Genomic DNA, 12,085 nt, shown 5'->3' on the forward strand with positions numbered 1-12,085 from the left:
GAAAACCACCTGCAGCTTTACCCCTGATCCTGCAGGATGACTCCAATGGTTTTTGTCTCTTTTATGTTTTGGGGTTTTGATGCAATGATTGGTTGGGTTTGCATGAGCTGCAGCAACATTCCTTCTCTAGGGATATGTAGAGCAGGAAGCAGGCTGTAGCATTTCCTCCTTGCTTTAGGGTCTGAAACCAGGAAAAAGTCCCATTTTCCAGCCTGAGCAGGATGGGCTGAGGAGCTGGTGGGGTGGTACACACCCCATCAATACTTACTTTCTAAAGAAAATGAATAAAAGCTGGAATATCATCAGTGCTGCAGCCCACAAAGTGTCTGGGATGGCAGGTAACACCAGGAACATGTTCCTGCACTGGAGGCACAACTCTGCACAGGGCAGGAGTGTTCCCTGCCAGCCACACACCCTGCTAAAGACAGAAATATACTCCTTTCTCTTTGCAATGACACATCTGTGCCTTTCTGCAGCCATGTAAGCTTCTCAAAACTTCTTTTTTTCCCCTGTCTTCCTGTTTTCTCCCAGCTTCCCAAACCCCTTCACAGAGTTTGGACAATTCTGGGTGCACAGGGCTGGCAGGGAAGAGCAGGTCAGGGCTCATCTCTTTTTGGCTGGTGCAGCAGCAATGTTGGAGGTGTTAATGGCAAACAGGAGAGTTGCTGTAAGGAATTCCCAACCTCTTCCTTTAGGAAAGCAGTGCTCCAGCACTGGGATCTCCTGCACAGTCTCTGATCTGTGCTTGTCCTTGGCCTGCTCTGTGCAGGAATGTGGGGCTGGCTGTGCTGGTGGAGTGGCACAGGAAGAACTTTGATTCAAGCCCAGCCTTGGTGTTCATTTTTCCTTGAGGATGAGCTGCCAGTCTCATCCAGAAGGCTCCTGGCAAGAAAATACCCAGTTAAAGGAGCTTTTCAATCTCTTCAACTTTTCCTTTAACATCAGGCCAGAGCTCCCCGTTTGCCCACGCTCCCAGTGTTCCAGTCTTGCTCTGCCAGGGCAGCATCTCTGCTCTGCTCTGTCTCTGGATCTGATCCACACCTTATCCCATCTTCCCTCTGCAGGGAGGGGCTCGCTGGGCACGTGGCCACACGGGTTGTGGTGGTTTGTGCTGGAGAGGGAGGCTGGAGATAAACCCTGCAAAGCCTCTGGAGTCAGGAATGTGGGGCTGCTGGAGCTGAAGGATTTCCTCATGTCTCTCAGGCCTAGCCTCCCCTTGGATTATTGCTGTGTTTGTGAAATCCTGCCCTAAACATTCCCTGAGTCTGTGCAGCTCTTCTGACTTTGGGTAGGAAGGGACAGGACACAGGGAATGGCTCCCAGTGCCAGAGGGCAGGGCTGGATGGGATCTTGGGAATTAGGAATTGTTCCCTGGGAGGGTGGGCAGGCCCTGGCACAGGGTGCCCAGAGCAGCTGGGGCTGCCCCTGGATCCCTGGCAGTGCCCAAGGCCAGGCTGGGCAGGGCTGGGAGCAGCCTGGGACAGTGGGAGGTGTCCCTGCCATGGCAGGGGTGGCACTGGATGGGCTCTAATGTCCTTTCCCACCCAAATCATTCTATACCTGAGCAGCCCCAGTGTGTTGAAACACACCTGAGGGGAGACAGGCTGTCCCTGGTTCAGGCTGAATGGTTTTTTTGGCTGTATTTTGAATACAAAGAACAGCCTCACTTCTAAAGGACCACATCACCACAGACCCTTTCCATGCTACAGGAGTCTCTAAATGGGAATAATTTCTAGAAATTCTCCTGCCACAACTCCAGAAGATGAACACAAACCCCAAGAGCCTTCAGGGAACACTGTGGGGTGCAGTGCTTCCCTGCCCAGTCCTTGTATTCTTGTTTGTGATCCCTCCTCTTGATTCTTCCCTTGCATACCCATCCAGTAGGAAAAGCCCCTTTGCAGCTCTCAGTGGGAAATAAAAGGAAAAGCTCCTTGAGCCCATCCCAGCCACCAGGAAGCACCAAGGACCTGGGGAAGACAAATGTTGCTCCAGGAGATGGAAGGAGGCCCAGGGAGGCTCTGTATTGTACAACCACAGAATCTGCTGAGCTGGAGGGGACCCATCAGCATCCTGGAGTGGGTGGGGACAGCCCAGGGCTGAGCTCTCACCCACTCCAGGGGCAGGGAGCCAGGGCAGCTGGAGGCCAGGAGGATCTGCACACAGCCCAGGAGCTGCCAGCCTGGCCTGGGGCTTCTCCTCCACACTTCTCTTCTCATGTAGATTAATGCTGGTTAAATTTGGGTTCCCACCTGGCCCAGGCTGCACCACCTGGGAAGTGAATGCACCCAAGAGCACCCAGAAAAGGGACATCCCTTCCCCCAGGTGCCACACAGCTGCTGTCACCTCTTCCCTGCACAAACCCTGAGCCACCAACCTGTCTGCTGCTGGGAGAAGGTTATCCCAGGGCCAGACCTGCCCTGAGGGCCAGGGGGAATGGTTTGCAATTGAATTTTTTTTCCAGGAATGGGAAGAGATGGTAACTTGGCATTTGCTGGTGTCCAGCCTGTCTGAGGGGGCTGGGAAATGCTGTACAGACAGCACAGCCTCCAGGCCTGACCCTGGGCTGGGGGCTGAGCCAGGGCACCCTCAGGATGCCCCAGGCCAGGAGTTTCTGGTGTTTTCGTGTATCCCAGGATTCACTGCCCCTTCCTGATGCCTGTTGGATTTATCTTGCTTGTGTTTGCTCACACCTTTACCTGTCTCTCTTATGGAACTGCTTGGGTTTTTCACTATTTAACCTTTCTTTGATTCACACCCGTGGCTTCCAGAAGCACATTGTCCTACAGGAAGGATTTGTGGAGTCTGGCCCCAAATGAACACAAACTATTTGCTGTTGAGAAATCCTCTCCATCCTGCCCAAATCATGAGGAAGTGTCTCCCATCTTCCCAAGCTATGAAAGTCCTACAGACCCCCATGGCCCTTCCCAAATGGCATTCCCTGCAGGAGCACAGCACTGCTGCTTGGCTCCTCTGGGCTGTGCTTTGGAGGAGTGAGGTGTTAAACTGCACCTGTCCATTTCATCGTGGCTTAAAAGTGAAAATGTTCCAGTGAAAATCTGACTCTGTGCTTTACTAAAGCAGGTCTGCAGCAGCACAACTGCTCTACTTTTAAAGCATCCCATTGAAAAGTGGGACACTGACCAAAGGATCATAGAATCCCACAACATCCTGAGTGGGAATAGACCCACCAGGATCATCCAGCCCAGCTCCTGGCCCTGCACAGACCCCCAACAATCCCACCCTGGGCATCCCTGGCAGTGCTGTCCAAACACTCCTGGAGCTCTGGCAGCCTCGGGGCTGTGCCCATTCCCTGGGGAGCCTGGGCAGTGCCAGCACCCTCTGGGGGAAGAACCTTTTCCTAAAATCCATTAAAATCCCCCTTACATTCATCCCTGGCCCATGGCGCCCAGTCCTGCAGTGTGCAAGTTCATTCTGCACTTACTGAGGCAAACCAGGAGCCTCCTGAGACAGATTGCCTGGAAAATCCTGTTGGAAAATAAACTTTGCAGTGGTGTAGGTTTGTGGGAAGCACTTACCTCACCTGCCCTGGGCTCCTGGGGATTGAGATTGGCTCAGGGGTTTGGAAATGTGGGCCAAGCTCAGCTGCTGGGAGTCTCTGGGAGGAGGGCGATGGAAGTGTTGCTAATTATCAACTATATAAATTCTATTGAGCAATTACAAATTATCAATTAGCTACATATTGTTATAAATTAGAAATGTTCTATATTTTATTATCAGCAACCTTTAAATTACAAATGTTCTATATATTATTATCAGCAACCCCACATTGGCTTTAATTTGGCTTCGAAAGCCATGGTGGGAGGCGACCCAACCTGCCCTGAGTTTTTAAATTCAAATTTCATACTTCCCACCAAAAATTCCCCTACCTTGAGGTACCCTCAGCTTGTGGAAGCCACGGCTGCAGCTGCTCCCTGTGCCTTCTGTGCTGTTGACATGACCCTTGTGATCTCTCTAGCACCAATCCCCTCGCTGCCAAACTGCACAGCATTCTCGCAGATGAAGCTTTTGAGTTTTACTGTAGCCAGTGCCACAAACAAATCAACCGCCTCGAGGATCTTTCTGCTCGCCTGAATGATCTTGAAATGAATAGGTAACTGGATGTGCATGGCCATCCCAGCCTGGGAAGGATGTTCTGCCTGGGGAGGCTCTCCTTGTGTGGCACAGCTTCTCCCTCTCTGGTGCTGGTGGGGAGGGGATGAGTTTCACCCGGCCACGGGAGCCTCTGCAGGGGTTTGAGGCGGTGGGGAGCTCATGGAGGGTGAGCAGGAGGTGCCTTTAATGCAGGCAGGGGGCTGGCAGACAAGGAGAGCATTCCCTGCCCTTTGCATGCCTGTGCATGGTGGGTTCCATGGGAGCAGCGAGCTGGCCGTGTGTCACTACAGGACACAACACCAGCACACACTGCTGCTCTCAAGGTGAAAAAAGGGAAGTTTATTTTCTCACTCCAGCATTTATAGATTTCCAGAAATGCCAGTGGATTGGAGGGTGAAAGTGCCACCTCTGCAGTAACACTGGACAAACTAACAGTCTATCAAATTTTTCTTCTTTTATAAAAGAATGCAAACCAATAAGTCATTTACAGGAAGTGTGTGAGAAAGTTCATTACAAGAATGTAAACATCAGAAGGCTTAGAAAATCTTAAAAAATCAGGCTGACAGCCATGTACAGTATTTCTGTCACCTAGGAAAGCCTGGGAGTGGTGTGCAAGGGCAGCCTGGAAGGGCAGGCACAGCCCATCCTCCTGCTGCAGGAACAACCTGAAGGCATCAGCCTGCTCCACAAGGAGCAGTAAAGTCTTGTCTCACCCAGCTTCACCCACAGCCTGCCCACCCCGGTGTCACCATGGGCTGGGGAGATGTGACAGACACCAGGAACACCAGGAGGTTTTGAATGGAGTTTTGGAGGTCTCCCAGGCAGCAGCTGGATGTGTTGTCTGACAAGTGGGGAGGGATTTCTGCCTGTTGATTTGTTCATTCAGAGCTGGTTGCAGCCCTCTGGGTGGAAGGATGGTGGCATTGGTGATAAATCTTTCTTCTCATGGCTGTTGTGGCTATTCAGACCTGGTTTTTGTCATGTTCTTGGTCTCTGTCTGTCCTTTGCAGGGACAGTGTTATCTGGGAGCTCTCCTGGTCTATGGGAGGAGAACTGGAAAACAAATAGGAGCTTGAATTTCATTATTTTTAATGAAAAAATGGTCTCTCCCTTTGTTTTTCTTGGCTAAATAGTTGTCTTTGCTGTTGGAGGCCTTGAGGGTCAGTGATGGGTCTCAGGTTATGCAGGTATTAAAGAGAACACTGGTTTTCCCTGGAAGCCCCTCTCCACTTCAGGTTTTCTCCACCACATCTACCTGCAAAGCTGAACTAGCACCTCAGAGCCTCCTGTGATGGGTGGGATTTCCTGTGGTGCTTCTCTGTCCCATGGTCATGGTCATGGGAATTCCACAGGCTTTGATTTACCCTGTGAGTGGGTGCAATTCCTCCATCTGTGTTCAGGGTTTCCCAAGTCCAGATTTACTGGGAATACGTTCCAAGGGCCTGTGTGGAAAGGGCAGTGCCCCCTGTTTGTGTGCTGTGGATGGGAGGTGTCCTGTGCAGCGTGTGGGACATGCAGGACCTGCTGCTCCTCCCTGCATCACCACTGACGTGGGGCCCTTGGACAGGGGACAAGTCCTGGAGCAGCAGGAACTGGACCAAAATCTGGGACAAGCCTGAAGACACCTCCTCCAGGGGATTCTGGCAGCTGGGATGGAGCCCAAAGCACCCCAGAACAGCCTCACTCATAAGAACTGTTGGCACACAGACAGTGTTTTATCCTTGGAACAAACTGGGGAGCTTGCTCCCAGCATTGGGGTGCTGCTTCCTGAGCCCACAACATGGAAAAGCAGGGAAGACTCCTCCAGGAGCTTGGCATGAAGTTCTTTGTGCCTCTGTTTTGTTCCAGTGCCCTTGCTGGTGTCTCAGCCTTTGGACACTGCAGGTGCCATCGCTTCCCCAGGAGATTTTTCCAGAGGAAAATATTTTTCCCCCAGTCTTGGGGCCATTCCTTACAATTCCTGGCAAACACCAGGGCCTGACCTCCTCCCCTTGGGCGCTGAGCAGCCTTGAAGCCCAGCCAGCAGCAGCTCTTGTGCTCCCTGGAAGTCTGGGATTTGAGGATGCACTTTGACCCAAGGGCTGGTCACCCTGACAACAGCCCCCAGTCAGGTTTGGGGCTTGCTTTACAAAGCAAATTGTCCTAAGCTATTTTTAATCCCTCCTTCGAAGAACTCGTGTTGCAGCTCCAGGCAGGAGTGGACTTCCAGAGGATTTTATTTGTTATTTTTTCCTAAAACTGAGCTAAGCACCAGGGAATGCAGTTGCTGCTTCTTGGATTGGAGCTGTTCCTGCTGCCATTGCTGAGTGAGGATTTGGTGTGGCCTGGTGGCATCTTGTGACACCAGTGGAAGATGAGGAGATCCAAGCCTTGTCCACTTCCCCAGCACCAGTCAGGACCAGAAGACTGGAAGGAGCATCTCAGCAAGGAGCTGGTTGTGGAAAAGGCTGGTTTTTCTCAGCAGGAAGAGCCTGCAGCCTGTCCCCTGCAGGTGGGACACGGTGACACAGCCCTTGGCTGCTCGTCCTGTGGTGACCCTGATCGCTGACCGCTGTGGCATGGAGGCAGCTGGCTCAGACATGGATCCAAGGAGTGATCCCTGTCAGTTATCCCTGAGAAGGAGAGAGAGCTCATCCCCCTCCCCAGCCACTGCAGCAGTGCCATGCTCAAAATCCTGACTGGGACACCACCAGCAGCTCCTGAAGCCTCTGGGCCAGGAGCAGGCAGCACGTCCCTGGTGATGCAGAGCCCAGCAGTGGCATGGTGGCTGTGCAAGGGCAGAAGGATGGATTGATCCAGTGGGATCATGGCAGAAGGATGGATTGATCCACTGGGATCATGGCAGAAGGATGGATTGATCCAGTGGGATCATGGCAGAAGGATGGATGTGCCGTTGGTCCCCAGTGCAGGGGAGCTCTGGGGGTGGCAGGGGAGGCCTGGGGTGCCCTGGGGTGCAGGACATGTGGCTCAGTCTGCCATCAGCACCGGGCTGGAGCCCCCCCAGGCTCCCTGCTATTCTTAGCTCTTTCCTTGGGGATCGGTTTTCAGGCAGGGATCAGCAGGAGAGCAGAGCGTGGCAGGGGGCAGCGAGCTCTTCTCCAGCATTATTCCATGTGCTTTGTTATTCCTTGTTCTTCAGCACAGGAGTGGCCCCTCTCCTGCCCTTTCCAGGGGTTTGGGGGTGCATGCCAAGGGCTCCCTGCCAGAGCAGAGGATGTGCCCCGGAGTCCATGCAGTTTCCTGTTTCCCTGGCTCTCCATAGTCAGCTTTTCTAACTCTTTCCTGTTTTTTCTTCATTTTGCAGCCCCAATAAAAGACTTTCCAGCAAGAAGGTGGCAAGGTAAGCTCATACTCCTGTTGTTGTTTGCTTGATCTGTGTGAGCTGCCAGCTCCATGGAAAGAAAACTCAAAATAAGCTTGGAGGGTTGTATTTCTGAATATATATCATAGTGCTGGGGAAAAGTGGGTTTAATTCTGGGATCTTTTTTCTGGAATGGGGGTTTCTCACTCGTGCACACAGCTGGAGGCTGCTGGCAACGTGATTCCTTCCATTTAGAAATGGGGAGGCTTTTCCTCATGCTCTGTCCTGCCACATGGAGGAGGGAAGGAGTCTCTAGAAGGACATACCCCTCTGGGATATGTCCCAGTCTGGGATCCTTCCCAGGATCACCATGCCTGTAGAGTCCTGCAGGACCTGAGCAGTCAGTACCCCCACCTGGAAGGATTCTCCAGCAGCCCCAAAATTCCAGCTGCCTCAGACAGACAGCTCTTGGTCCTGTTTTACTTCACTCCCTGTCCCCCTCAGCACTTGGCTTTGTGGGAGCAGCTCCCCCTGCTCAGTCAGGGGCTCTGGGGCACCTGGGTGGGCTGCAGGTAGCTCTGGTTGAATGTTTAACCCTGGTTTAGCCCTGGTTTAAACCCAGGTTTAATGGTCTGCTGCTTCTGTCCTGCACAACCACCTCATCTGATGTCAGTCACCTTTTCTGTGTGGGCATTGTGACCCCCCAGGGATATTGGATATATTGGATATATCTGGGCAGTTTGCTGTGGATCTCTGGAGCAGAGGGTCCTTCCCACCCCTCTCAGTGTCACCTGGTGCTCACCTTTCCTCTCCCAGCTCCCCCATCCCTCCTGTTCCCATGCCACCCTGATTTTAAGGATAAACTGACTCTTACCTCTCTGTTCTGCCTGTGCCACGCTCAGGAGGGAGATTTCCCTCTGCACTTGTTGGATTTCTCCTCGCTGGTTTCCCAGCAGGACAGGGACACTGTGGAGCAGCAGGCAGCTCAGTTTGGGAATGTTGCTGTTCCTGACACTCTGCTCCCTGTGCTGACCCAAGCAGCTTCCCTGCACCTCTTCCTCCCACTGTGCTCTCACACCTTTCCCTTCTCCATTTTTCCTGCACTCAGCAATCTCCCCTGGCACGATTCCCCTCCTGGAAAGGAAGCAGAACCTTGATATTACATTTCCTACTTCCACTCATCTTACTTTCTAGAGCTTTGTTAAAAACACTGGCAGGAAGGAGGGCTGAGGGGAGCAGCCTGTCCCCAGGTTTCCTGTTTTAGGACTCGTTTTTGTCCCGTGCCTAGCACAGATAATTTTGGGAGGATTTGAGTTAAACTTTTGGGAACAGAGATACCCTGTCTTATGGGGGATTGAGCCCTCCTGGCCCTTTGCTTTTCTGAGGCAGGGATGTGTGGGCTTGTGTAAATATTAGTTAATTCAAGAGCAGTCAGGTTTGGTTTGTGATAAGGAGGGAGATAACAGGGTTTTGCCCAGCCAGATCCTTAAGCTCAGCCCAAAGCAAATCCTTTGTTGCAGATACTGTAATTAGTGAATAATCCCAAAACATTTGCTTTTAGAAAATTGATTTTATTTTGGTAAGGGCTCTTTCCTCATTTTTCTTATCTGGGTTCTGCTCGTGCCAAGAAATCTCAGCTGCTTAAGCCCTGTTGCGCTTGGCACCATTTAAATGACAAATGTGCCTGAGACTTTAAAATCTAAATATAAACTGAGGGTGAGGATGTAAAATCAGGCTGTGGTCTCTTGGTAAATGCCAGTTGTGCTTAGTGAGTCCTGGCATGAACACACTGTGTAGTGGGAGGAATTTGAGAGCCAATGGTACAAATTCCTGGGGAAAACAGAGTTTTAAAGAGACCTCTGTGGTTTTGTCATCCATCCTCTGCTCAAAGCAGGAGAGCAGAGTGTTCTTCTCCTGCCTGGGGTGCCAGAGCTGGAACACACCCCCTCTCCAGGGCAGCTATGCTGAGGGAGCAGCCCCTCCTCAGGGTGTCCTTTTGTTTGTCACAAAGCTGGGGACACCGAGCAGCCCCTCCAGGGTGTCCTTTAGTTTGTCACAAAGCTGGGACACCAAGCAGCCCCTCCAGGGTCTCCTTAGTTTGTCACAAAGCTGGGGACACCAAGCAGCCCCTCCAGGGTCTCCTTAGTTTGTCACAAAGCTGGGGACACCAAACAACCCCCTCCCAGAGGGCCCTATAGTTTGTCACAAAGCTGGGACACGGAGCAGCCCCTCCTCAGGGTGTCCTTAGTTTGTCACAAAGCTGGGGACACCGGGTAGCCTCTTCCCAGGGTGTCCTTAGTTTGTCACAAAGCTGGGGACACTGTGCAGCCCCTCCAGGGTGTCCTTTAGCTTGTCACAAAGCTGGGACACCAAGCAGCCCCTCCAGGGTGTCCTTTAGCTTGTCACAAAGCTGGGACACCAAACAACCCCTCCTCAGGGTGTCCTTTAGTTTGTCACAAAGCTGGGACACCAAGCAGCCCCTCCAGGGTGTCCTTTAGCTTGTCACAAAGCTGGAGACACCGAGCAGCCCCTCCAGGGTGTCCTTTAGCTTGTCACAAAGCTGGGACACGGAGCAGCCCCTCCTCAGGGTGTCCCCAGCTTTGTGACAAGCTAAAGGGCACTCTGGGAAGGGGTTGCTTGTTGCAAAGCTGGGGACACCGAGCAGCCCCTGTCCAGGGTGTCCTTTAGTTTGTCACAAAACTGGGGACACCAAGCAGCCCCTCCTCAGGGTGTCCTTTAGCTTGTCACAAAACTGGGGACACCAAGTGGCCCCTCTCCAGGGTGTCCTTAGTTTGTCACAAAGCTGGGGACACCGGGTGGCCTCTTCCCAGGGTGTCCTTTAGTTTGTCACAAAGCTGGGACACCGAGCAGTCCCTCTCCAGGGTGTCCTTAGTTTGTCACAAAGCTGGGACAGCGCTGTCACGAGGCCTCGTTAATGATTAGCTCACCTGGGCTGGGGGTCACAGCAGCCCCAGGGGGGGTTGTCCCCCTCCCTCCCCTTACACCCCACTTCTTCCCAGCCCTATCAGCACTGGGAGTACTCTGGCCTTTGCTGGATAATCCACGGCCTTGGGGCTGGGCTAAAGAAAGAAAGTGGGACGAGGGAGCTGTTATCTCTGCCCATTCCAAAGAGCAAGGATCCCGGTGTGAAGTCCCGGCAGCGTGTCCACGTTGGAGCGCTGGATTTCCCGGGAGAGCTCCGGGGTGAGAGCACAGCCAGCACTCGGAGAGCAGATCCTCTGGAGAGGCTGAGGAGGGCGGGAGGTGGCGGCGGGGCCGGCCGCTGTCACCTGGTGTCGCCATGGTGCCGGTGCTGGGGCTGATGCCGCTGCTGCTGTGGGTCGGGGTGGTTTGTGTCTGTTTCAGGCAGCTGCACCAGACGAGCTCGCTGGCCGTGGGGGTGATGGAGGAATCCTACCGGGAGAGCCTGGAGTGCACCGATGAGGACATCACCGACAAGGTGGGGCCTCCTCCCCTCCTGCCCTCGGCCTGGGCCAGCTGGTGCTGTGCTGGTGCCCTGAGCTTTGCTGAGATGTTGAGAGGAAGGGGTTCTGGGGTAAGGTCTGTGGTACCCTGCAGGGCTCCAGTGTTCCCAGGCAGGATCAGGCTGAAGCTCCTCCCTTCGGATGAGCCCTCCCCATGGAGGGGATGGAGGAGCAGAGCAGCGTTCCTGGTGCTCTGCAGGGTCAGGAGGTGACCCTGGATCTTCTCCAGGGGCAGTGGCTTCCCCCAGAGTGCTGGGAGGAGGAATGGGCTGTTCACAGGCAGCGTTTTCACTTCTCCTTCACACAAGAAGATGTTCTGCTTTTCTGAGGCGTCCCAGGCAATGTGAAACAGAAACTTCCTCTCCTTGACACACTCTGCTCGTGCTGTCACACTCTGCTCGTGCTGTCAGGGTGGAGTTGGTTTTGTGCTGATGCTGATGGGTTTTCCTGGGGTATTGCAAGAAAAGTGTTGTAGGATAAGATGGGAGCACAGGAAAGATTTTGTTTGAGTATTCCTAGTTAAAAAACAGGGAAAAGAAGCTAAGATTGTGTAGATGTCTACTGAAATCCTGTAATTCCTTGGAAATGACCTTTTAGCTCTGGAATATGAATGTCCTGAGGAGCTCTGTGTGAAAGAGAAATGTGTATGTGTGGCTGCACTTGGAAATAATTATAATGCAGGGAAAACCTTTAAAAAATAAATAAAAATCAACATTTTTCCAAGTGGAAGTTGAATAAAATAGTTGGGTTCCTCAAGGCATTTGACTTGGGAAACCTTTGATGGAAAAGGCACTGCTGGGAAAGGCCTTGTGTGTCTGCATGGCCTCTTTAGTACTGCCATGTCTCCTGCCCTTCTCCCAGAGCCAGGATTTGGCTTTTCTAGACATGCTCCTCATTTCTTCTTGCCCAGGATTGTTTTATATGGAATTTGAATGAATTAAATGTAAATACAGCTGGAATAAACACTGTACAGGTACAGGGAGAAAATCCTCACCTCGGGTGCCATTGATCCCTCCATCCATAAATTCAGGGTTTCCATCCTGTTCCAGGCAGTGGGGAGTTATCCAGCCTCAGGGCTGCACATGGAGCTCTGGAGATCCACCAGGATCTTTCCCTCTAGACTCCTTTTAGACTAGGCTTCCATCAGGAAGGGGTTGAAGAAAGGAAAGAGTGAAGTGTTTGACCC

General features: G+C 52.5%; 1 protein-coding gene and 1 long non-coding RNA gene across 9 annotated transcripts in view; both read left to right on the forward strand.

Moving 5' to 3' along the window:
* RAB11FIP3 (RAB11 family interacting protein 3) overlaps positions 1-12,085 on the forward strand; it is an 87,222-nt gene that overhangs the window by 64,505 nt on the left and 10,632 nt on the right. For all 8 annotated transcript variants that reach the window (XM_071444505.1, XM_071444506.1, XM_071444510.1 and 5 more), the window contains 3 exons: positions 3,977-4,111; positions 7,418-7,453; positions 10,781-10,874. In XM_071444505.1, the coding sequence (XP_071300606.1) occupies positions 3,977-4,111; positions 7,418-7,453; positions 10,781-10,874 (265 nt within the window). The remainder of the gene's footprint in view (positions 1-3,976; positions 4,112-7,417; positions 7,454-10,780; positions 10,875-12,085) is intronic.
* Positions 9,642-10,183, forward strand: LOC139598304 (uncharacterized). The gene is made up of 3 exons (XR_011681849.1): positions 9,642-9,752; positions 9,801-9,901; positions 9,951-10,183. It is a non-coding gene; the product is annotated as an uncharacterized lncRNA (long non-coding RNA).

This window comes from Agelaius tricolor, unplaced genomic scaffold (assembly GCF_023055355.1).
Source record: "Agelaius tricolor isolate 1412-34295 unplaced genomic scaffold, bAgeTri1.0.p SCAF_19, whole genome shotgun sequence".
NCBI classification, from domain to species: Eukaryota; Metazoa; Chordata; class Aves; order Passeriformes; family Icteridae; genus Agelaius; species Agelaius tricolor.